Source organism: Pipistrellus hanaki, assembly GCF_964339955.1.
Source record: "Pipistrellus hanaki genome assembly, chromosome: 5".
In the NCBI taxonomy this organism is placed as follows: Eukaryota; Metazoa; Chordata; class Mammalia; order Chiroptera; family Vespertilionidae; genus Pipistrellus; species Pipistrellus hanaki.
The window spans coordinates 75,774,775-75,796,365 of record NC_140507.1 but is presented as its reverse complement, the minus strand read 5'-3'; the positions used below and the strand labels follow the sequence as shown (position 1 = coordinate 75,796,365).

Genomic DNA, 21,591 nt, shown 5'->3' with positions numbered 1-21,591 from the left:
GCCCCTGACAAACATTTTACTTTCTGTCTCTACGAATCTGATTCCTCTGGGAACTCATATAAGTGGAGCCAGGCAGGATTTTTCTTTTCGTAACTGCCTTACTTCACTTAGCATCCTGTCCTCCAGGTTCATCCATGTTGCAAAAAGGCGTTTCATTCTTTCTGGGGGCTGCATAATATTAATTGGATGTATATGCCACATCTTGTTTTTTTTAAAATATATTTTTATTGATTTTTTACAGAGAGGAAGAGAGAGGGATAGAGAGGTAGAAACATTGATGAGAGAGAAACATCAATCAGCTGCCTCTTGAACACCCCCCTACTGGGGATGTGCCTGTAACCAAAGTACATGCCCTTGACCGGAATTGAACCTGGGATCTTTCAGTCCGCAGGCTGCCGCTCTATCCACGGAGCCAAACTGGTTTTGGCTACATCTTGATTTCCATTCATCCTTTGGTGGACACTTGGGTTGCTTCCGCCTTTTGGCAATTGTGAATAATAATGCTGTTATGAACATGAGTGGACAAACATCTTTCAAGACCTTTCTTGCAGTTTTTTTTTTTTTTTTTTTTAATATATATGTTTATTGACTTCAGAGAGGCAGGGAGAGGGAGATAGAGACATCGATGATGAGAGAGAGTCATTCATCAGCTGCTTCCTGCACTCACCCCACCGGGGATTGAACATGTGCCCTGACCGGGAATCAAACCGTGACTTCCTGGCTCATAAGTCGATGCTCAACCACTGAGCCATGCCAACTGAACTCTTCCAGCTCTTTTGAATGTATACCAGAAGTGGGACTGCTGCATTACATGGTAATAATGTAGTTAAGGCTTTTTTTTTTTCTTCATTTTAAACAAGAAATTGAAACAATAGGATGCTTGACTTAAAGGAAAAGCTATCTAGGATCCATTTCTTTTCGAGTGATGTATCCCTACTTAAAGACAGACCGCCGTCCATGGAACAGCTACGTCCAAAAAAGTTATAACATTGTCCTTAGTTTTACAACGACAAATGAAACACATGAAAATTCCGCAGTCAAACAAGGCGTGCAAGGATCTTTATGTTGTTTTTTTTTTTGTTGTTGTTGTTAAACAGTGAGAGCAAAATAACTTACTGGGATATAAAGATAAAAGCTGAATGAGTTTCCACTAATGGAGAAAGGGGGTATTTTCCCAGAACCAGTATTTTCCCCCAGCCCATCAAATACCACTGGCCATTTATTTTACAAAATGCACATGTGGTGCACGTACATCAGTTAGTTTATGCCCAAGAAGGGGGTGGGGCTGGGGAAGTGGCGGTGTTCTAACAGAGAATGTCTCCTCAGCCTGGAGGAACCGGGTTCTGGATAAAGTAGCAGGTTCCCTCCGTAGGGGATGCCTCCCGTCCGCTGCCAGGACACATCCGTGTGTCTTCATCCTCCCTTTCCACCTGTGCCGGCGTGTCTGTGCCATTGATCGGCTGCCCGTCACATCAGATGTGACCTGCCTCACTGGCAAACCCTGTCCTTCACCACAGCCTGCCTTCGTTTACTAAGTGGCGTGTGCCTCTTAATCTTCACCTGTACCCAGAGCCATCCTGCCGGCACCTTCAAATGAACATGATCACGTTCTTAGTCTTTTTTTTTTTTAAATTTAATAAATCTTTATTGTTCAGATTACAATTGTTTCTCCTCTCCCCCCCGCCCCCATAGCTCCCCTCCACCTGGTTCCCACTCCACCCTCTGCTCTCATCTCCCCGCCACTGTCCTCATCCATAGGTGTACGATTTTTATCCAGTCTCTTCCCGTACCTCCCTCCCCCTTCCCTCCTGAGAATTGTCAGTCCACTCCCATGCTATGCCTCTGATTCTATTATACGCACCAGTTTATTCTGTTCCTCAGATTTTTAATTCAGTTGATTTTTAGATTCGCTTGCTGATAGATATGTATTTGCTGTTCATCATTTTTATCTTTACTCTTTTCTTCTTCCTCCTCTTCTTAAAGAATACCCTTCAGCATTTCATATAATCCTGGTTTGGTGGTGATGAACTCCTTTAGCTTTTTCTTACCACGTTCTTAATCTTGACTCCTTGGGATTTTCGTTGTCTCACAAAGGGGGAACTTGGTCCACCCCAGGTCCTCACACAAGCAGTGCGAGGAGCCAGGAATGCATTTGAGTTTTTGAGAAACTCCCACACGGCTTCCCATCGTGGCTGACCCACTTTCCATGCTCACCAGCCATGCACGCGGGCTCCAACCTCTCCACTAGCACCTGTTGCTGTCTGACCTTTGATGCTGCCCCATCCTCCTGGGGGTGAGGTGCTCTCTCGCAGCGGCTTTGATCTGCATTTCCTTCAGGGCTCAGAGAGGCAGAGCATCTCTTCGTGTGTTTATGGGCCATTGGTACATCTTCGTTGGAGAAATGTCTAGCTAAGTCCTCTGTTCGTTTTTACATTGGGTTGTATTTGTTGTTGTTGTTGTTTAAAGAGGCTGTAAAGCCAGGGATGAGATGGGGTTGGATCTGCGCGAGGGACAGATCCTGTCGCTCTCGCATGGAAGACAGACAGAGTGGGAAGAGTAAAGGTGTGAAGACAGGATTATTTCAGGAGCTGACAAGGCCCGAGGCAGACTGGTGGCAACCAGAGGCCCAGCGAGACTGACACGTGGGGGTGGTGAGCAGAGAGAGGGCGCTTCTCATCGCCTGGTGTCTGAAGTCCTTAACGAGTCCTCCTTCCCGCCTCCTCCTGGAGTTCGGAACCAGGCGAGGAGCAGAGATGACAGGAGAAAGGCTGCGCCGAGAGGAGAGAAAAAACAGCTCTTCCAAGGGGTGGCGGCGGCGGCGGGGAAAGAGACATATTTCAACACCATCTCCCCAAACTTGCTGTTACCAAGGAAAACAGCCTAAAACCAGCCCCAGGCTGGAAGGCTCACGCCATTTGTATTCTGAGGGGCACAGCGCGGTGTGTGCGTGGACAGGAATTCAGACCTTGTTTTATGTGTGGGCTGAGATGGCCCAGACGACAGAGGCCACTTGGCTTGCTGCCAAGGACACTTAGTTTTGCTTGGTGTGTGATTTCCAGCTTTTCTACAGGAAAGCTCTGTTATTATTATTATTTTTTTTTACCTGCTGCCCATCGGAAATGGAACTTAGGTTTTAGGCTTGATGCCCTAATTCATATTTCTGAATAAATTTCCTCTTGACATAAAACCTGCACAAATCCTTGATACACTGTCTGGAGGTGACATAGTGTTACCAGCACCAGGCCAAGAAACAGAACTTTGCCAACTGGCATGGCTCAGTGGTTGAGCATCGACCTATGAACCAGCAGGTTAAGGTATGATTCGGTCAGGGCACAAGCCTGGGTTGTGGGCAAGATCCCCAGTGGGGGTTGGAGGGGGGGTGCATGCAGGAGGTGGCCGATTGATGTTTTTCTCTCATCATTGATGTTTCTCTCTCTCTCTTCCTCTCCCTTCCTCTTTGAAATCAATGAAAATATATTATAAGAAAAAGGAACAGAACTTTGCAAAAATCCAGAGGCGCCCTCATGCTCCTTCCAGGTACCCGCTTCACCCCCTCCCCCAGAGTAACCCACTGCTAAGCTGACATCTCTCACCTCATGCTGGTTTCACCCACTTTTTAACTTCATGAAGTCATGAAGTGAGTAGTTTTTGGTATTCGGTTTCTTCTGCTCAGCAGAGTGTTTGTGAGATTCCTCCATATGGTTGCTCTGTGATAGATCGTGTGCTTTCATCTCTTTATGGTGCTCCATTGTGTGAATATACCATGATATATCTGGTTTAGGCTTGTGGGTTGGGGAAGTTTGTGGCTGACACAAATAGTGCTGACATAGGCACTCTGACACATGTCTGTAAGGATGTTTGGCTATACGTGTTCAGTAGATTCTTTTCATTCGCAGTAGTTATCCTAAATAATAAAAGTCTGATATGCTAAGTGTTCGATCATCAATTGTCCATTCAACCAATCAAAGTGTAATATGCTAAGGTTGCTCAACCGCTCACTGTGGCATGCACTGACCACCAGGGGGCAGACACTCAACCCAGGAGCTGCCCTGGTGGTCAGTGTGCTCCCACAGGGGGCACACCGCTCAGCCAGAAGCCAGGCCCACAGCCGGAGAGTGCGGCAGCAGTGGTGGGAGCCTCCCTGGCCTCTGTGGCAGCACTAAGGATGTCCGACTGCCAGCTTGGGGAGCGGGCCTAAGTCGGCAGTTGGACATCCCCCCTGAGGGCTCCCAGACCACAAGAGGGTACCGGCTGTGCTGAGGGACGCCGCCACCCCTGAGTGCACAAATTTCGTGCACTGGGCCTCCAGTGTTCTACGTAATAAAAGCCCAATATGCAAGCCGAAACCGGTTTGGCTCAGTGGATAGAGCGTCGGCCTGCGGACTGAAAGGTCCCGGGTTCGATTCCGGTCAGGGGCATGTACCTTGGTTGCGGGCACATCCCCAGTGGGGGGTGTGCAAGAGGCAGCTGATCGATGACTCTCTCTCATTGATGTTTCTAATTCTCTATCCTTCTCTCTTCCTCTCTGTAAAAAAATCAATAAAAATATATTTAAAAAATAAATAAATAAAATAAAAGCCCAATAAGCAAATTGTCTGAAAAGCAGAATGACCAGTGGAACCACCGGTCCTATGATGCACACTGACCACCAGGGGGCAGACGCTTAATGCAGGGGCTGCCCCAGCCTGCAGGCCCAAGGTTCAGCCATGGCAGTGCCAGCAGGGGGCCCCCAATTGCCCTGCTGGTCACCCCACAGATCAGCCCTGATTGCTGGCCAGGCCTTGGGACCCTACCCTTGCAGGAATTTCATGCACTGGGCCTCTAGTATTCCATAAACACCCTGCGGACATGGAATTAACAAATACTGAATCATCGTAGGGTTAGATTCCTGCAAGCCTCTGGCCACAACGTATCTGTGGGCCAAACAATAGCTGCCTTGTTTTATATGTGTTTCTGTTTAAAACATCCTTTTAATATAAATTTGTGGGTTAATTAGCATCGAACTCATAATCAGTGTCAGTATAACTCATACCTGAATGAAATTTATCCACCAGATGTATTTTCTCCTGAAGACCCACCCCAGCCTTCTCGTGCTTGGAGACGCTAGACAGCCCTTCAGCACTATGTGTAGGAGCCTCTTAAAATAGAGAAATCACCAGCAAGAACCATGAAAATGTGAACACTTTGGCACTCACTAGGCTGATAAGGACATGTTTACAGTTAGGAGAGCTGGGAACAAGAAGGCAGAGCATGGCTGAGGGTGACCAAATTTTTGCCCCTCTGTGCATGTCCACGAATGACCACGAAAACCCTGCGACTATTGATTTGGGGGGTTGTAAATAATTAGTAATGAGTAGGCGAGCTTGCCAATACAAAATCTTGCCAATAGTGAGACTCAACTGTATCTACCTAAGAGCAGGATTGCTGGTTGGCCGGGGGGTGGGGTGGGGGTGTGGGGGGGTAATACAGAGCTTTAGGAGGTATTATAGAGCAGCCTTCCAAGCTTCCAAAGGCTCTTCAAAGAGTTTGCCAATTTATTCTTCCACCAGTACTGTCTGAGAGGGCCAGCTCTTCCACATCGCCACAACACCTGGTGTTGTCTTTTTCATTTCAGACATGCTCATGGGTGTGCAGTGATATCACTTTATGGGCTTAACTTACAGTTCTTTTTACTTTTTTATTATTTAAAAAAATATATTTTATTGATTTTTTACAGAGGAAGAGAGAGGGATAGAGAGTTAGAAACATCGATGAGAGAGAATCATCGATCAGCTGCCTCTTGCACACCCCCTACTGGAGATGTGCCTGCAACCAAGGTACATGCCCTTGACCGGAATCGAACCGGGGACCTTTCAGTCTGCAGGCTAACCCTCTATCCACTGAGCCAAACCGGTTCGGCTTACAGTTCTTTTAAAAAATATATATTTTTTACTAATTTCAGAGAGGAAGGGGTTGGGGGGGAGAGAGAGAGAGAGAGAGAGAGAGAGAGAGAGAGAGAGAGAGAGAGACAGAGAGAGTGAGAGGAAGAAACATAAATGATGAGCTGCCTCCTGCAAGCCCCCTACTGGGGATCAAGCACAACCGGGGCATGTGCCCCGGCCTGGAATTGAACTGTTATCTCCTGGTTCATAGGTTGATGCTCAAGCACTGAGCCACACCAGGCAGGCTAATTTACAGTTCTTCTTCTTAAAAAAAAAAAAAAAAAAAATATATATATATATATATATATATATATATATATATATATATATATATATATTTTATTTTATTTTATTTTATTTTATTTTATTTTATTTTATTTTATTTTATTTTATTTTATTTTATTTTATTTTTATTGATTTTTTACAGAGAGGAAGGGAGAGGGATAGAGGGCCAGAAACATTGATGAGAGAAAAACATCGACCACCGGGGATGTGCCTGCAACAAATTTACATGCCCTTGACCTGAATCAAACTTGGGACCTTTCAGTCCGCAGACTAACGCTCTATCCACTGAGCCAAACCGGTTTAGGGCGTAATTTACAGTTCTTGATGACTGACAGTGCTAACTACCTTTGCACATGTTTATTTAGGTATTTAGGCATTTAGGTATTTGTGAAATGTCTGTTCAAATCTTTTGCCCATTTTTTCTATTAGGTTGCTAGCCTTTGCCTTATTGATTTGCAGTAATATCTCTATCTATGCATATTTTATATAAATAGGAAATCAGAATATGAGTTCTTTATTGGACATAGAATTGCAGATACCTCCTCTTACTCTGAGGCTTGTCTTTTCATTCTCTTCATGGTATCTTTGATCAATAAAAGTTTAAAATTTTAATGTAGTTCAAATGATTTTTTTCCTTCAAGGTTAGTGCTTGCTACTGTCCAGTTTTAGTGATCTTTGCCTACCTCAGAGTAATGAAGATATCCTTCTATATTTTCTTCTAAAAGCTTTATTGTTTATCTTTCATCTTTAGGATGTACCATCTACCTGGAATTGATTTTTGCATATGATGTGAGGTAGGGATCAACATTAATTCTTTCCCCTGATGGATGCACCATGTAACCTATCTGTCTGGGATAGAATGCTGGGGGCCTTTGGGAAAGTTTCTTAGCATCTCTGTGCCTCTGTTTCCTCATTTTAATTAGAATCATGTCTACTTCAGAGTGGTATTCTGAGGATTAAATGAGTTATTACATGTATGTCACTGCAAACAGTGCCAGGTACGTGATAAATATTTAATAAACCTTAGCAATAATTGTTATTGTTCCTGACAGATGTTAATGTCTTTCCTCCTGGGAATTGTCAGGGGAAAAAAACATTACTTTCCATGGCTCCCAGTCTTAGGACATGCAGGCTGCTATAACAGAAAACCACAGGCTGAGTGGTTTATAAACAACATTGATTTCTTTCACACACACAAAAGACACTTATTTACTTATTTTTTTAAAACATGTTTTTTATTGATTTTTTACAGAGAGGAAGGGAGAGGGATAGAGAGTTAGAAACATGGATGAAAGAGAAACATCGATCAGCTGCCTCCTGCACAGCCCCCACTGGGAATGTGCCCGCAATCAAGGTACATGGCTTTGACTGGAATTGAACCTGGGACCTTTCAGTCTGCAGGCCGACGCTCTATCCACTAGGCCAAACCGTTTTTAGCACACAAAAGATTGGAGGGCTGATAAGTCCAAAGTCAATGTGCGAGCAGAGACGATGCCGGCTTGATGCTCCAACAACTAAGCCTGGTGAGAGCCCACTTCCCGGTTCGCCGATAGTGTCTGCTTTCTGTGTCCTCCTCACACGGGGGCAGAGGCATGGGAGCTCTCTGGGGTCTCTTTTAGAAGGGCACCTTCCCATTCAGGAAGGCTCCACCCTCATGACCTAACCACCTCCCGAACACCTCACCTCCTAATACCATCGCCTTGGGGTTAGGGCTCCAACATGTGACTGCTGGAAGAACAAGCACCCCACCTACAGCACTCCCAAACGCCATGCCGAGCGTGATGATGGTGTGGAAGGGGGAGGACACTCTCGAGATATTTCTGCATCAAAATCGGCAGCATTGTCTTTGGCTTGACTGGCGGAGTAGGAAGAGAGAACAAAGGGTAAAACGGAGCGCCATCTGTAGTTTCTAACTATGGGTGCACCTGGGCTATGTTCCTGGGGAGCAAGGAGCACAGGGCGAAAAGTGTAAGGAAGAGCTCATCCTCATGTCAGTGCAAGCACAGGGCACCTCAGGGAAGGAGCCTTGTAGGGGAAGCTTAAGAATGTTCCCTCTTTTAACAGTTTTATCCTGTATAATAAAGAGGTAACATGCAAATTGACCATCACTCTGACACACAAGATGGCTGCATCAAGATGGCCAGCAGGGGAGGGCAGCTGTGGGTGATCAGGCCAGCAGGGGAGGGCAGTTGGGAGGGACCAGGCCTGAAAGGGAGGGCAGTTGGGGGCGATCAGGACTGCAAGGAAGGGCAGTTAGGGGTGACTGGGCTGGCAGTTTAGGCGGGGGGACCAGGCCTACAGGGGAGGGAAGTTGGGGGAACCAGGCCAGGAGGGGGGACAGTTAGGGGTGACCAGGCTGGCAAGGGAAGACAGTTAGGGGTGACTGGACCAGCAGGGAAGGGAAGTTGGGGGTAACCAGGCCTATAGGGGAAGATAGTTAGGGGTAACCAGGCTGGCAGGGAGGGCAGTTAGGGCAATTGGACCAGCAGGGGAGGGAGTTAGAGACAATCAGGCCTGCAGGGGAGCAGCTAACCATCAATCAGGCTGGAAGGGGAGTGATTAGGGGGTGATCAGGCTGGCAGGCAGGTGAGCGGTTGGCAGCCAGAAGTCCTGGATTGTGAAAGGGATGTCCAACTGCCCATAGGTGGGATCGGGCCTAAATGGGCAGTCGGACATTCCTTGAGGGACCCCAGATTGGAGAGGATTCAGGCTGGGCTGAGGGACACCCCCACCCCCGTGCACGAATTTCGTGCACCAGGCCTCTAATTTAGGTATAATTTACATACCATAAAATCTACCTGTTTGAGTGTGCAATTCAATGGCTTTTAGTAAATTTATAGAGTTGTGCAAACATCACCTCCATCCAGTTTTATGACATGTCTGTTACCCCCCCACCCCCAAAAAAATCCCTCTTGCCCATTTCAGTCCATTCTCACTCTCACCTGAAATTATGAAACTGCCTGAAATTAGTGACCGTCTGGTTCTTCCACTTAGCCAAATAGTTTGAGGCTTATCCATATTGTAGAATGTGTCAGTCGTTTGTTTCTTTTTGTTGCTGAATGGCATTCCACCATATGGGTGGACCAGTTTTATCCACTCACCAGTCAATGGGCATTTGGGTGGTTTCCTTCCTTATGAAAAATGCTGCTATGAATATTCACATTTAAGCCTTTCCATGGACATGCTTTGATTTCTCTTGGGTAAATGGAATTGTTGGGTCTTATGGTAAGTTTCTGTTCAACTTTTAAAGAAACTGCTAAATTAGTTCTCAACGTGGCTGCAACGTTTTCTACTGCCACTTGCAATAGGTTCTGGTTTTGCCACATCGTCACCAATACTTGATACTGCCTTTTTTTTTTCCCCCCCCCTCACCCAAAGATACATTTTTATTACTGATTTTAGAGAGAGAGGAAAGGAGAGAGGGAGGGAGGGAAGGAGAGAGAGAGAAACATCAATCAGCTGCCTCCAGTACACGCCAGGACCAGGACCAGGGATTGAACCCATAACCAGGTATGCGCCCTGACTGGAAATCAAACCTGCAACCTTCCGGCGTACAGGCGGATGCTCCAACAACGGAGGCACCGGCCAGGGCAGACCTGCCTTGTTGATTGAGGCTGTGCTGGCGGAGGCTGCCGCTCTAGTCCCACTGTGAAAGGCACAAGTGGAGCTGTCCGAGAGGCAGATGGGCTCAGGCGTCTCGGTTCCAGGCGGAGACCTGGGCTGCAGATATGCCTCTGGGAGGCCCCAGTTGTAGATTTATTTAATCAGTCTCTCAGCAATTTCTTGGGCCAATTACTGCCCCGAGTTCTGGGGATGCAGCTGTGAAAAATACAGACTTGTGAAATGGCAAGTCTAATGGAGCAGGCAGACCATAAAGAATAGAATGTCACATGCTGTTCAAAAAAATAGAGCAGGGTAAAGGACCGAGAGCGGTGTGGATGAGGTGGCCAGGGAAGGCCCTTAATGGCCATATCACTCAGAGCCCAGTCAGGGAAACAAACTCCGCGAGGGTTTCGAAGAGAGGGAATTTAATACAGGGAATTGGTTGAGTGCGAGATGGAAGGGTTGAGAAGCCAAACTGATGGCATGATCAGAGAATCCAGCAATAAGCCATAGGACAAGGCCATTAGAGGGACATGACAAAGGGTGATGTGATGAGAAAGGGGCTCTGTGTGGGAGTTCTTCAACCAGTCAGAATATCCCACCCCCATCCCAAGCTGAAGGAGAGAAATACCTTGGCTCATTCCTCCCCACTTTCCAATCTCCCTCGGTTGCCTCCCATTGGGTGAGTTTAACAGGAAGCCTGCGTGCAAGGGAACCTGGGAAATGTAGTTTTCTGGAGAAGGGTAGGGCATGCATCTTACCCATACAATGAGAGAACAGAGATATAAATGAAGTAAATGAACAAACCATGTGTATCTGTGGTAATAGTGTTCTGGGTAAAGGACAGCTCCTGAGGCCAGATGGAATCCAAACTCTGGCATGGTGGTCTAGGCCAGTGGTCAGCAAACTCATTAGTCAACAGAGCCAAATATCAACAGTACAACGATTGAAATTTCTTTTGAAAGCCAAACTTTTAAAACTCAAACTATATAGGTAGGTACATTGTTATTAACTTAATTAGGGTACTCCTAAGCTTTGCTAAAGACTCAAGGGGCCTAAGAGCCACACTTAGACTCTAGGCTAAGTGTACAGAAAGGGGCTGAGGACCTATGACAAAGCCTTGGAAAATATAAATATGTAGGGAGAAGGCAGGAGTCAGTGATAGTGCAACTGATAGTGCAGCTGAAGAAGTAGGGGCAGAACTAGAAATGACAAGGTGTCTGATATCAAGGGACAAATGACTTTCAAGAAGGAGGGAATGGCCCAGCTGGGGTAGCGCAGTGGTTGAGCATCGACCTATTGAACCAGGAGGTCACGGTTTGATTCCCCATCAGGGCACATGCCTGGGTTTCGGGCTTGATCCCCAGTAGGGGGCATGCAGGAGGCAGCCTATCAATGCTTCTCTCTTATCATGGATGTTTCTATCTCTCTCTTCCTCTCCCTTCCTCTCTGAAATTCATAAAAATATATTTATAAAGAGATAGAAACATCCATGATAAGAGAGATTCATTGATAGGCTGCCTCCTGCATGCCCGAAACCTGGGCATGTGCCCTGACTGGAAATTGAATTTGGGACCCTCTTCAGTCCGCAGGCCTCTCTATCCTCTACCCACTGAGCCAAACCTCCTAGGGCTAAAAAAAATATATTTTTAAAAAGCAATAATTCTCTCATCTATTGAGATGATCAGGTGATTAAAAAAAGAAGAAGGAGGGAATGATCCATGAAGGCTACTCTGTGAGAGTGACTAAGTGCGGGCTCGTGTGAGGCTGTGGGACTGGCACACTGGAAGGTCAGCAGCCGCTTTGGAGAGGAGTTTTGGAAGGATGGAGGAGGTGGGAGGCAGTAGAGACAGCGAGGACAGATGGGAGTGAAGTCCACTCTTTAGAGAAGCTTGGCTGGAAAGAGCTACGGCCCTTTCCTACAGCACCGGTGCTGAGGGAGATTATCATTGGCTTCCAAATCCTCTCAGCCAGGAGGCTTGAAGCCCAGTGGTTTTGGCATCTAAAATCAGACCGGGGTTCAAATCCCGGGACCTCATTTACCTGCTGGGTCACCCTGAGCTCGTCCCCTCTCCTCTCTGAGCCTCGTTTCCTCACCTGTAAATAGGGAAGTCACTGTACTTTGCATGGGAGGTTGCAACGACGGCTCAGCAAGCACATGTGCAGTGTTCAGCCCTCATAAATGCAAGCTGTAGCACAAGTACGCAAGGACACATCTCATTTTTTAAAGCTCAGTTTTAAAGTATCAGTTGCAAATAATAATAATAACAGTGGCCAGGCCGGCGTGGCTCAATGGTTGAGCGTCGACCTATGAACCAGGAGGTCACAGTTCGATTCCCAATAGGTACATAGGTCTGGGTTATGGGCTCCATCCCCATTATGGGGCATGCAGGAGATAGCCGATCAGTGTTTCTCTCTCATCATTGATGTTTCTATTTCTCCCTCTCCCTTCCTCTCTGAAATCAATTTTATATGTATATATATAACAGCGGTTACTATATATGAAACACTATGTCCCAGACACTCTGCAAAATGCTTTACAAGCACCATTCCTCACCCCTCCTCCCCAGCTCACTCTGCTCCCTGGTCCTTGAACACTTAATGCTCCTGCCCAGGGCCTTTGCACTTGCTGTTCCCACTGCCTGGAACTCTTCCCTCAGATATCCACATGGATCCCTCCCTACTGTCCTCAGATCTCTGCTCAAATGTCCCTTTCCCCAAACCACTATTTATCTGCCCCACCTGAATCCCCATGCCTTATTTTACTTCTGTTTTCTTATTTCTTGTCTGATTCACCCCACAGAGTGTTCAGCGACACGAAGGCAGGCGTATTGTTTGTTGGTTGTCCGCAGGGCCTGGGACGCGGATGCTCAATGCCTTGCGCTGATTCTCAGGTCCCTGGGGCCCTTGACACACATTCTGCCCGCGGCCCTGACAGCCACCCACTTGGCAGACGAGGAAACTGAGGCAGAGGGAAGTCCCTGTCGGAAGTCACACGGGGGCAGAATCGCCTGTCCATGTTGCTAAGCCCAGAGAGGAAGGCTCGCGCCAGGCACGCACCCCCATGCTCAGGGCTGCTCCCCAGGCGAGACCTTGCAAAAGCCTGAGTCATCGCCGCCTCCAGACGGCGGCGGCCGGGACCGAGGGCGGCGGCGGCGGGAGGTGATGCGGGGACGCCAGGAGGGGGCGTGAGCGCAGGGAAAACGGAGGAAATGAACCTCGCCGGGCGCTGCTCCCGGCAGCCTCGCCGCCCCCGCCGGCGGCTGGTGCGTGGGCGGCAGGTGCGGGGGCTCTGCAGGCCGGTTCCCCCAAGCAGGGGTGCGCCCCGGAGTCCCGGGGCCCCGGGAAGGGTCCCAGGCGTCAGGTCCCGCCCCCGCGCCAAGTTCAGGTGGTGCCTGGAGAGCCGCCGGGGACTTGTCTGCCAAAGGCTGCCGGTCCCCGCGGTGCCCGGCCATCACCGCCCCCGGGGCCCCGGGGAATCCTCCGCTGCCCCAGTGACCCCCATTCCCGCACCGTTTTCCGACTCGCCGCGTCTGCCGGCTCCGGCCCCGCCACTCTGGGCTTCCCTGGTTCCGAAACGACCCCGCGTGGCCCGGGTCCCAGGAAAGCCCGTTCCTTCCCCAGGAAGAGGAGGCTCTGGGCTGCGGGACGCATGGGGGCGCCCCATCCTGCCCCCCAGACTCGCATACCTGTGTCCCGGGCTTTGGAGAGCCGGGCTGCTGTCCTAACCGGGGAGGAGCGGGGACTCGGGGACTCCGGTTAGGACACAGTGGGGTGGTCGCGGGGGGCCGAGCGCCAGGGATGGGGAACCCCGCCGGCCGGCGGTGGGGAGGGGGCGGCCCCGCCGGGCGGGGCTGGGGGTGCCCGGGCTGGGGGGCGCGGCGGGAGGGCAGGGGCGCGGAGGGGGCACCTCCCCGGGAGGGGCGGGCCCGGGCTGGGGCGGCCAGCCTGGGGCGGGGTGCGGGCAGTCGGGGCGCCCCCCGCCCCCCGCCGGGCTCCGGGCCTGGGCCGTGACGTCACGGCGGCTGGAAGTGCCCGGCGCGGAGGGAGGCGCGGGAGGGAGGGGGCGGGGGCCGAGCCGGCGCCTTATAAGCGGAGCCCGCCCGCCCGGCGCGCCGAGCCGCAGCCCCGCGTCCCTGCGCCCCCGCCGGCGGCCCGGACCCCAGACCCCAGACCCCAGCTGGCGCCCCCACCCCACCCCGGGCGGCGGGGCTGGGCGGCGAGGGCCGGAGCGGCGGGCGGGCGGCCGCGGGGCATGAGGCAGGGGCGCGATGTCGGTGCCGCTGCTCAAGATCGGCGCGGTGCTGAGCACCATGGCCATGGTCACCAACTGGATGTCGCAGACGCTGCCCTCCCTCGTGGGGCTCAACGGCACCGTGTCCCGCGCCGGCGCCTCCGAGAAAATCGTGAGTGGCTGCCGCGCGGGGGGCGCTCCCGGGGGGCGTGGTGCCCGGGCCGCCGCCGCAGCCCCCGGGGACCCCCGGCCCCCCGGTTTCCCCGGCCCGGGGGCGCCCTCCTGGGGCTGGGGGCCGGGCGCAGAGGCGGCGGCGGGCCCGGGACCCTCACTCCTGTTCCTGCGATTTTCTTGTGATCAGTGGTGAGCCGCGTCCGAGAGGCAACGGAGTGCGAGGCTCCGGGGTGGAGGCGGCGGAGCGGAGGTGTGGGTGGGGGGCACCGCCTCTGAACCGGGCAGCCTCGGGGTCTCCGAATGCCTCCACCTTCAGGATCTCTCCCTGTTCGCGTCGGGGTCTCTGGATAGTCCCGCGTCTGTCTGTCTGACTGACTGTCTGTCGTCTGTCTCTATATGTGCCTCTCTGCCTGTCTATTCCTTTGCCTGTGGTTTGCTTCTCTGTTTCTGTCTCTCCCCTGTCTCTGTTGCGCTGTCTCTGACTTTGTATCTTTTTTGTGTGTGTCTCTTCCGACATCCTCTCCCCCCCCCCCCAGCATCTCCCTCCTCGTTACCTCCCTTAACACGTGCTGCATATTTATTCCCATAGCTCGCCCTCCCAGAAGGGTCTCAGCCTGGGCGGGGGCGGGGGCTGCCCCCAGAAGCTCCGGGACTGCCCCCTCCCCCATGCCATCCTCTCCTCTATCACCTTCATCCTCCAGCTTTTCCTGCCACAGAGCCGGAGGGGAGGGACGGGGTTTATAATGGTGGTCCTGAGGAGCGGGTGGCGGGGAGGTATCCTCCGTGGAAAACTTCCCTCAGCCTCCTCCCGATAGGTCCCTCCCACCCCTTCCCCCCTTCAGTCTGTTCCCAGGACTCCTCCCCTTGCATGGAGCTGGGATGCTTGGGCTCCCTCTCCTGCTCGATTTCCCCCCAACTTCGCCAGCAACCCAGCAACCCGGCCCAGCTTCCAATGGCTGCCAAGCTGCTTCTTCCCATCCCTCCCATGGAAGAAAAGAGGTCTTTGCCCCAAAGAGTTTCAGGCAAGCGGAGAGGGGGTGCCATGCACCGTGCCCAGGCCTGGCTCAGCCCCTGGGGAGCAATGGCCCTGGGTTTGGCACAGGTGAGGGCTTTCAGTCCAAATTCTCAGACAGTGAGCCAGGGTCTTTCTGTGCGCCTCACAGTACGCCCTGGTGTGCCCATCTCTGTGCGAGCTTCCGTGTGTCTGTGAGGGTGTGTGTGAGAGGGGGCTGCGAGAAAGGTCACGTGCTTGGCCAGCGTGGGGGTCTAAGTGTGCCTTCGTGGGTAAGGGGGCAGCCCAGGACGAGTGTGAGTGTGTCCCTGAGTGAGTGTGTCTCGGTGCAGATGCACCTAACTGTGTGTCTGCAGCTGTATGTCCCCGACTGTGGATTTGCATGTGTTATGTTACTGCATGTGCACATGTGAGTTTGTGTACAGGAGACAGCCTTCTTGTTGCTACCTTCTGAGGGGCAGGAAAGATGGTGTTGTCTCATTGAAACCAGAAGCCAGATTCCTCTCACCCACCATCTTAGGCGTGCGAGTGTCTGTAAATGTATGCATGGATTATGTGCAGTGTGTGGTGTGTCAATGAGAGCCTACGCTATGTCTGAGGAAGTGTGCATAAGTGTGTAAGAGTGGGTCTCTCTGAGTTATGATTTTGTGTGTGCATATGTGTCTGTACAAGTATGTACATATGCATTTTAAGTGTAGACATGTATGTCTTCAGAAGAGTGTGCATAGATGTGCAAGTGTGTATCTACGCCTACCTTGTATTATATGTATGTGGGTGGATTCCTTTGTGTACCACGTGTTTTCTGTAAATATTAGTGTGTGTGTGTGTGTGTGTGCGCGTGTGCGCACTCAAACAGACCTGATCTCCATTCTGGCCCATCCATAGTTCATAGCGCCTTGATCAATGCTTCCATGAAATTGCCTGCTGAAGCTAAGAGTTCTCCCACCCTGATCCCCACCCCATCTCCGAGTCTCACTAAGCTCTCACTCTGTGGAGTGGGAGCCAGAACCTGGGAGGGAACTCTGACATGAAGGTATTCTAAAAGGGTCTTGGGAGTGTCTCATAGACCTGGGTGGGATCCAGACTTTCTCCAAACTTGCTCTATGACCTGCTCTTGATTCTGGGCCAGTGACTTCACCTCTGTGTAGTTTATTCATCTATAAAATGGGCATGGTGATTCTTACCTCACAGAATTGTCATGGTTAACAGATCTACTGTCCAGCTTCCCATCCATTCATCCATCCTTAATCCATTCACCCATCTCTATTCTTCTATCCATCTCTCCATCTATCCATCCATCCACTCATCCATTTATCTTTTCATTCCTCCATTCATCTCTTCATCCACCTCTCCAGCTAATAGCCATAATTTGTCTCTCCATTTCTCTTTCCATCTGTCTGTTTCTCTATCCATGTATTCACGTATCCCTCCATTCAGTCATTATCCACCATCTAACCACTTCTTCATCTATCCTCTATTTATTCATCCTTCCATCCATCCATGTCTCCATCCATCCTTCTATCTATCTTGTTTAATTAACAAAATCATTGAGTGCTTCCCCTGTGTCAACCACGTGTATGCTTGAAAGCCCCAGCCCAGTGCCTGGGGTAGATTCTCAGAGACAGGACTCCAAGTCAGACACATGGGTCTGAATTCTGGCACTGAAATTTATTAGCAGAATGACCTTGAGGGAAATTATTTGATCTATTTAAGTTCCAGTATCCCTATTGTCAAGGAGAATCAGACTCCCCATTAAACCATAGGACCCATGTGGATATCAATGTTTTGCTCACTACTGAACCCTAAGGCTTGTTGCATAGTAGGCATGCAATAAATACAGAATGTCCCCCCAAATGTATACACATATACTTTGAATAATTATAAAGGCAGTGGTTATTAAAATACATTTCATTCTCCACCCTCCCCCCTGGGCCTGCATGACTCAGTGTTGAGTGTCGACCTGTGAACCTGGAGGTCATGGTTTGATTCCCGATCAATTGGGGCACATGCTGGTGTTGTGGGCTCAACCCCTAGGGTAGGGGTGTCGAACTCAATCAGAGAAGGGGCCAAAATCTAAAATCCAGCCTAAATCGAGTGCCGAATGGTTTACTGAACAGTCATAAACTGACAATGTCATAAACTGACAGCGGAGTGCAGTGATGACAGCGCGGTGCGGGCCACATTGCAAGGCCTGGCGGGCTGGATTTGGCCCGCGGGCCTTGTGTTTGACACATGTGCCCTAGGGGGAGATGTGCAGGAGGCAGCTAATCAGTGATTCTCATCATTGTTGTTTCTCTCTCCCTCTCCCTTTCCCTTCCTCTCTGAAATCAATAAAATATTTAAAAAATTAAAAAAAAACACAGTTTGTTTTCAAAATTGAGCTGTCAGCTGTTAAAGTGTGTATACAGGGACACTCTGTATTTGTCAACTGGCTGAATCAACAATCAAATCTTCATAAGGATTCAAGGATTCAACCTTCAAATGGAAACACATGGTTGGGTACACATAGGTCAGCGATTTTCAACCTTTTTCGTCTCATGGCACATATAAACTAATTACTAAAATTCTGCGGCACACCAAAAATATATTTTTTGCTGAGCTGACGAAAACAAAAAAGGTATACTATTGGTTCGTTCATGCTAGACGGCTATTGTGGTGCTGGCTGTTGTCTTATTTATTTATTTATTTTTTAATTTGACAATCTAAGGGAAAAGAGGTCAGTGCCCTTGACTAAATAGTCAGGTATTGCATGGTTGTAAAATTCTTGCGGCAAACCAGTTAAAAATTGCTGATCTAGGTGCTCAGTAAGGAGGAGGTACTTTGCCATTGTAACCAAGCACATAATATGCCTGGAATAAATATTTTTAAGTGTTTAAATCAATAATCCACTCTCCTAAGGACTGGGAAGGACAAATGGAAGTGACGAGGCACATAGTAGGTGCTTAGTAAGGAGGAGTTGTAAGAAGGTATGGAGCACCAACATGGGTAAGTAAGCTGACGGGTTCAGGAGTGCAGGTAGTGAGAATCCCGTTACAAGGCAGAATTTTGAATGCTGGTATTTGGCTTAAAGAGCCTCAGTTGTGAGGTGTGAGAGCTGGTGAGCCCAGACTCTCTGGGGCTTCTTGCCTCTGGCTTCCCCACCTTGATCTGATCCAGAGGAGCAGCTTAGCATTCTAAGAGATTCTCAGAGAGGGTGTTACAGACCATCTCTGGAAAGGCGGGGAGGAAGCTGCAACTGCTGCTATCTTTGGCCAACTCCCAGCCATAAAGCATTCTTGTGGGATGGGAGCCTTCAATGGAATGGCTCCTCACCTGGGGCCATAAATCCAGAACCCGACTAAAAGCTGTCAGCCTCATTGCGAGTGGCCGCCGTCATTATGGGCCTGAAGTGAGTTCCTGCGCCTTCTATGTTATGTCCTTGTCCATCCCCTCATCCTTAAGGGCTGGAGGGAAGAAAGGGGAGATGGAGGAGGCGATTCTGATTGGGGAGGACCCTCTTCCTCAGGAGAGGAATGGGAGGAGCTGAGCACTATCAGCAAAATGTTCTTTGAGGACCTTCCTGGGAAGAACTCAAGTGCAGAATCCATGTCTTTTTTTGACAGTTTTGAGGAGGAAAAGGACCCAGATGCTCTGTATGAGCCGAGAGAGGCCAAGTTCCACTACAGTGACAAACAGCCCCATGTCTCAGGGATTTCTTTCTCTCTGGCACTGCGCATCCTTTTGTTGGCTGGAGAGCACTGTCCATGGTGGTCCCTTACTAAGCACCTACTATGTGCCTAGTCACTTCCATCACCGGGTGATGGAGGCTCTATGGTGACATAATCACAGAGACTGGAAAAGAGGACCCAGCGACCCTCCCACCTCCCTCCCACCCCAGCTCCTAGAGCCTTGCCCTGAAGGTAACACATGTTACCTTTGCTCACATTTCATTGGTCAACGCAAGTCACATGGCATGCCTAACCTCAGCGAGGGTAAGACGTGTGGCCCCAGCCGAAACTGGTTTGGCTCAGTGGATAGAGCATCGGCTTGCGGACTGAAAGGTCCCAGGTTCGATTTCAGTCAAGGGCATGTACCTTGGTTGCAGGCACATCCCCAGTAAGGGGTGTGCAGGAGGCAGCTGATCCATGTCTCTCTCTCATTGATGCTTCTAACTCTCTACCCCTCTCCCTATCTGTAAAAAATCTATTAAAAAGAAGAAGAAGAAGGAGAAGAAGTAGTAGTGTGGCCCTCCCATGACCTGTGTGGCGAGGAATGGCCTAATATGTGTGAACAACCCTAAATCCTGCCCTGCTGCACTCAGTCTCTCCTCCATTCATCACAAGTGACAGGAATTCTCTTGGAGCGTGTCTTCATTCATTCATTCATTCGTTCATTCGTTCATTTATTCAGTGAATATGTATCAAGTTTCTGTAATGTTCCAGGCCCTATTCTAGGTATCAAGATACAACAGTGAACAAAATAGACAGATATCCTTGTCCTCATGGAACTGACATTCTAGGGCAGGGTGGGGAGAAATAAGTATATAGGAGAATGCACACTCTTTTCACGTGCTGAAATGTGCCATGAAGAAACACAGCAGTCAGCAAAAGCAGAGTGGGGAGTGAGAAGGAGGACTCTTAGATTGAGTGGCCTCTGTGAGGAGGCAGCATTTGAGCAGAGATCTGAGGGAAGTGGGATGGGCTTAAAGGAACAGAATTATGGGTAGAGGGGACAGCAAGTGCAAAGACCCTGAGGTGGGAATATGTCTGGAATGCTGGAGGAACAGTGAGGAAACTAGTGTGGCTGGAGCAGAGTGAGGGGGGCGGGGAGAGCGTGAGAAGATGAGGGTGAGCAGGTTGCAGAAGCCACATCATGTTTGGGATGGGGAGCCTTGTAGGAATTTAGATTTAATGTGAAACTTCTCATGGATCCCTTCCTTCTCATGCTTTCCTTTTCTCCATTGCTATTTAAAAAAATATATATTTTATTGATTTTTTACAGAGAGGAAGGGAGAGGGATAGAGAACTAGAAACGTCGATGAGAGAGATACATCGACCAGCTGCCTGCAACCAACATACATGCCCCTGACCGGAATCGAACCCAGGACCTTTCAGTCCGCAGACCGACGCTCTACCACTGAGCCAAACCGGTTTCGGCTCCATTGCTATTTTCAACTTCCGATATACCCTATGTATTTGCTTATTTATCTTGTCTGATCCTCTCCATTATGATGTCAGTGACTAGAGGAAGGGATATTTTAACAAATCAATTTTTGTTGACTGTCGCAGCTCCAATGCCTAGCCCAGGGCCTAATACACAGTTTGTGTTTAAGAAATACTTGTTAAGCCTGGCCAGCGTGGCTCAGTGTATGACCTCAGGAGAGGTCATAGTTCGATTCCTGGTCAGGGCACATGCCTGGGTTCGGGCTCAATCCCCTGTGTGGGGCGTGCAGGAGGCAGCCGATCAATATCCTCTCATCGTTGATGTTTCTATCTCTCTCCCTCTCCCTTCCTCTCTGAAATCAATAAAAATATATTTTTTAAAAAAGAAATACTTGTTAAATGAATAAATGGGATATTAGGAGGGTTCTGAGCAGAGGAGGGATGGGCTTGGCTCAGGGGTTCAGTTTCCCTCTGGCCTCGGTCGGAAGGGCAGGGCAGGAAGTGGGGGCGGGAACTGGGAGGCCAGGGAAGAGACACCTGCACTGGTCCGGGTGAGTGATGATGGGGACTGGACCAGAGCAGGGGCCAGGCAGGCGGAGAAAAGTAGGTGATTGTGGGTTCGACCGCACCTGCCACATTCACCGGCTCCCAATCATAGCCTCACAGCTTCTGCTCAAACACCTCAAAGCGTGAGGAAATATTTATGAAACACCTGCTTTGTACTGGGAAGGGCTCTAGGCTCTGGGATATCAAAATGAACATGCCCCCCACTTCAGTCACAGTGCAGTCTCACCCACAGAGATGCTAGTGATGTTTTGGAGTGTCGCGGGGGGTGCCGTGGAGGTTTCCTGGAGGTGACGATGCCCACACCACTGTGTCTTTAAGGAACAGGCCAGATGAAGCCAGAGCAAGGGCATTCTAGGCAGAAGGAACAGCATGGACAGAGGCTCAGAGGCTCAGAGGCCGTGCAGATGGGCAGAGACTGAACACCAGGCTAGGAGGAGTGTGGGAGTGGCCGGAGTGGTCAGAAGGATCTATGTCACAAAGGGATGTTGCTCGAGGTGCCTGTACTTCATCTTGAGTGCCAAAGATGGAGCCTTGGAGGGGATAGGAGTCAGGAATTAATGTGAGGCTGCCTATTGCATTTTTTTTTTTTTTCAAGAGGCCTAGTTATTGGAAAATACTTCAAGATCGTGAGGGTGAAATCTGCCTCCCTTTTAA

General features: G+C 49.8%; 1 protein-coding gene across 2 annotated transcripts in view; it reads left to right on the top strand.

Annotated features, from left to right (window-relative positions):
• OLFM2 (olfactomedin 2) overlaps positions 1 to 21,591 on the top strand; it is a 69,854-nt gene that overhangs the window by 7,131 nt on the left and 41,132 nt on the right. Inside the window, exon 1 of one of the 2 annotated variants that reach the window (XM_084885704.1) lies at positions 13,895 to 14,215. The exons of the other annotated variant lie outside the window; for it this stretch is intronic. Within the exon in view, the coding sequence (XP_084741830.1) occupies positions 14,081 to 14,215 (135 nt within the window). The 5' untranslated portion in view covers positions 13,895 to 14,080. Of the gene's footprint in view, positions 1 to 13,894; positions 14,216 to 21,591 lie in introns of those variants that run through there. 2 annotated transcript variants of the gene reach the window in all.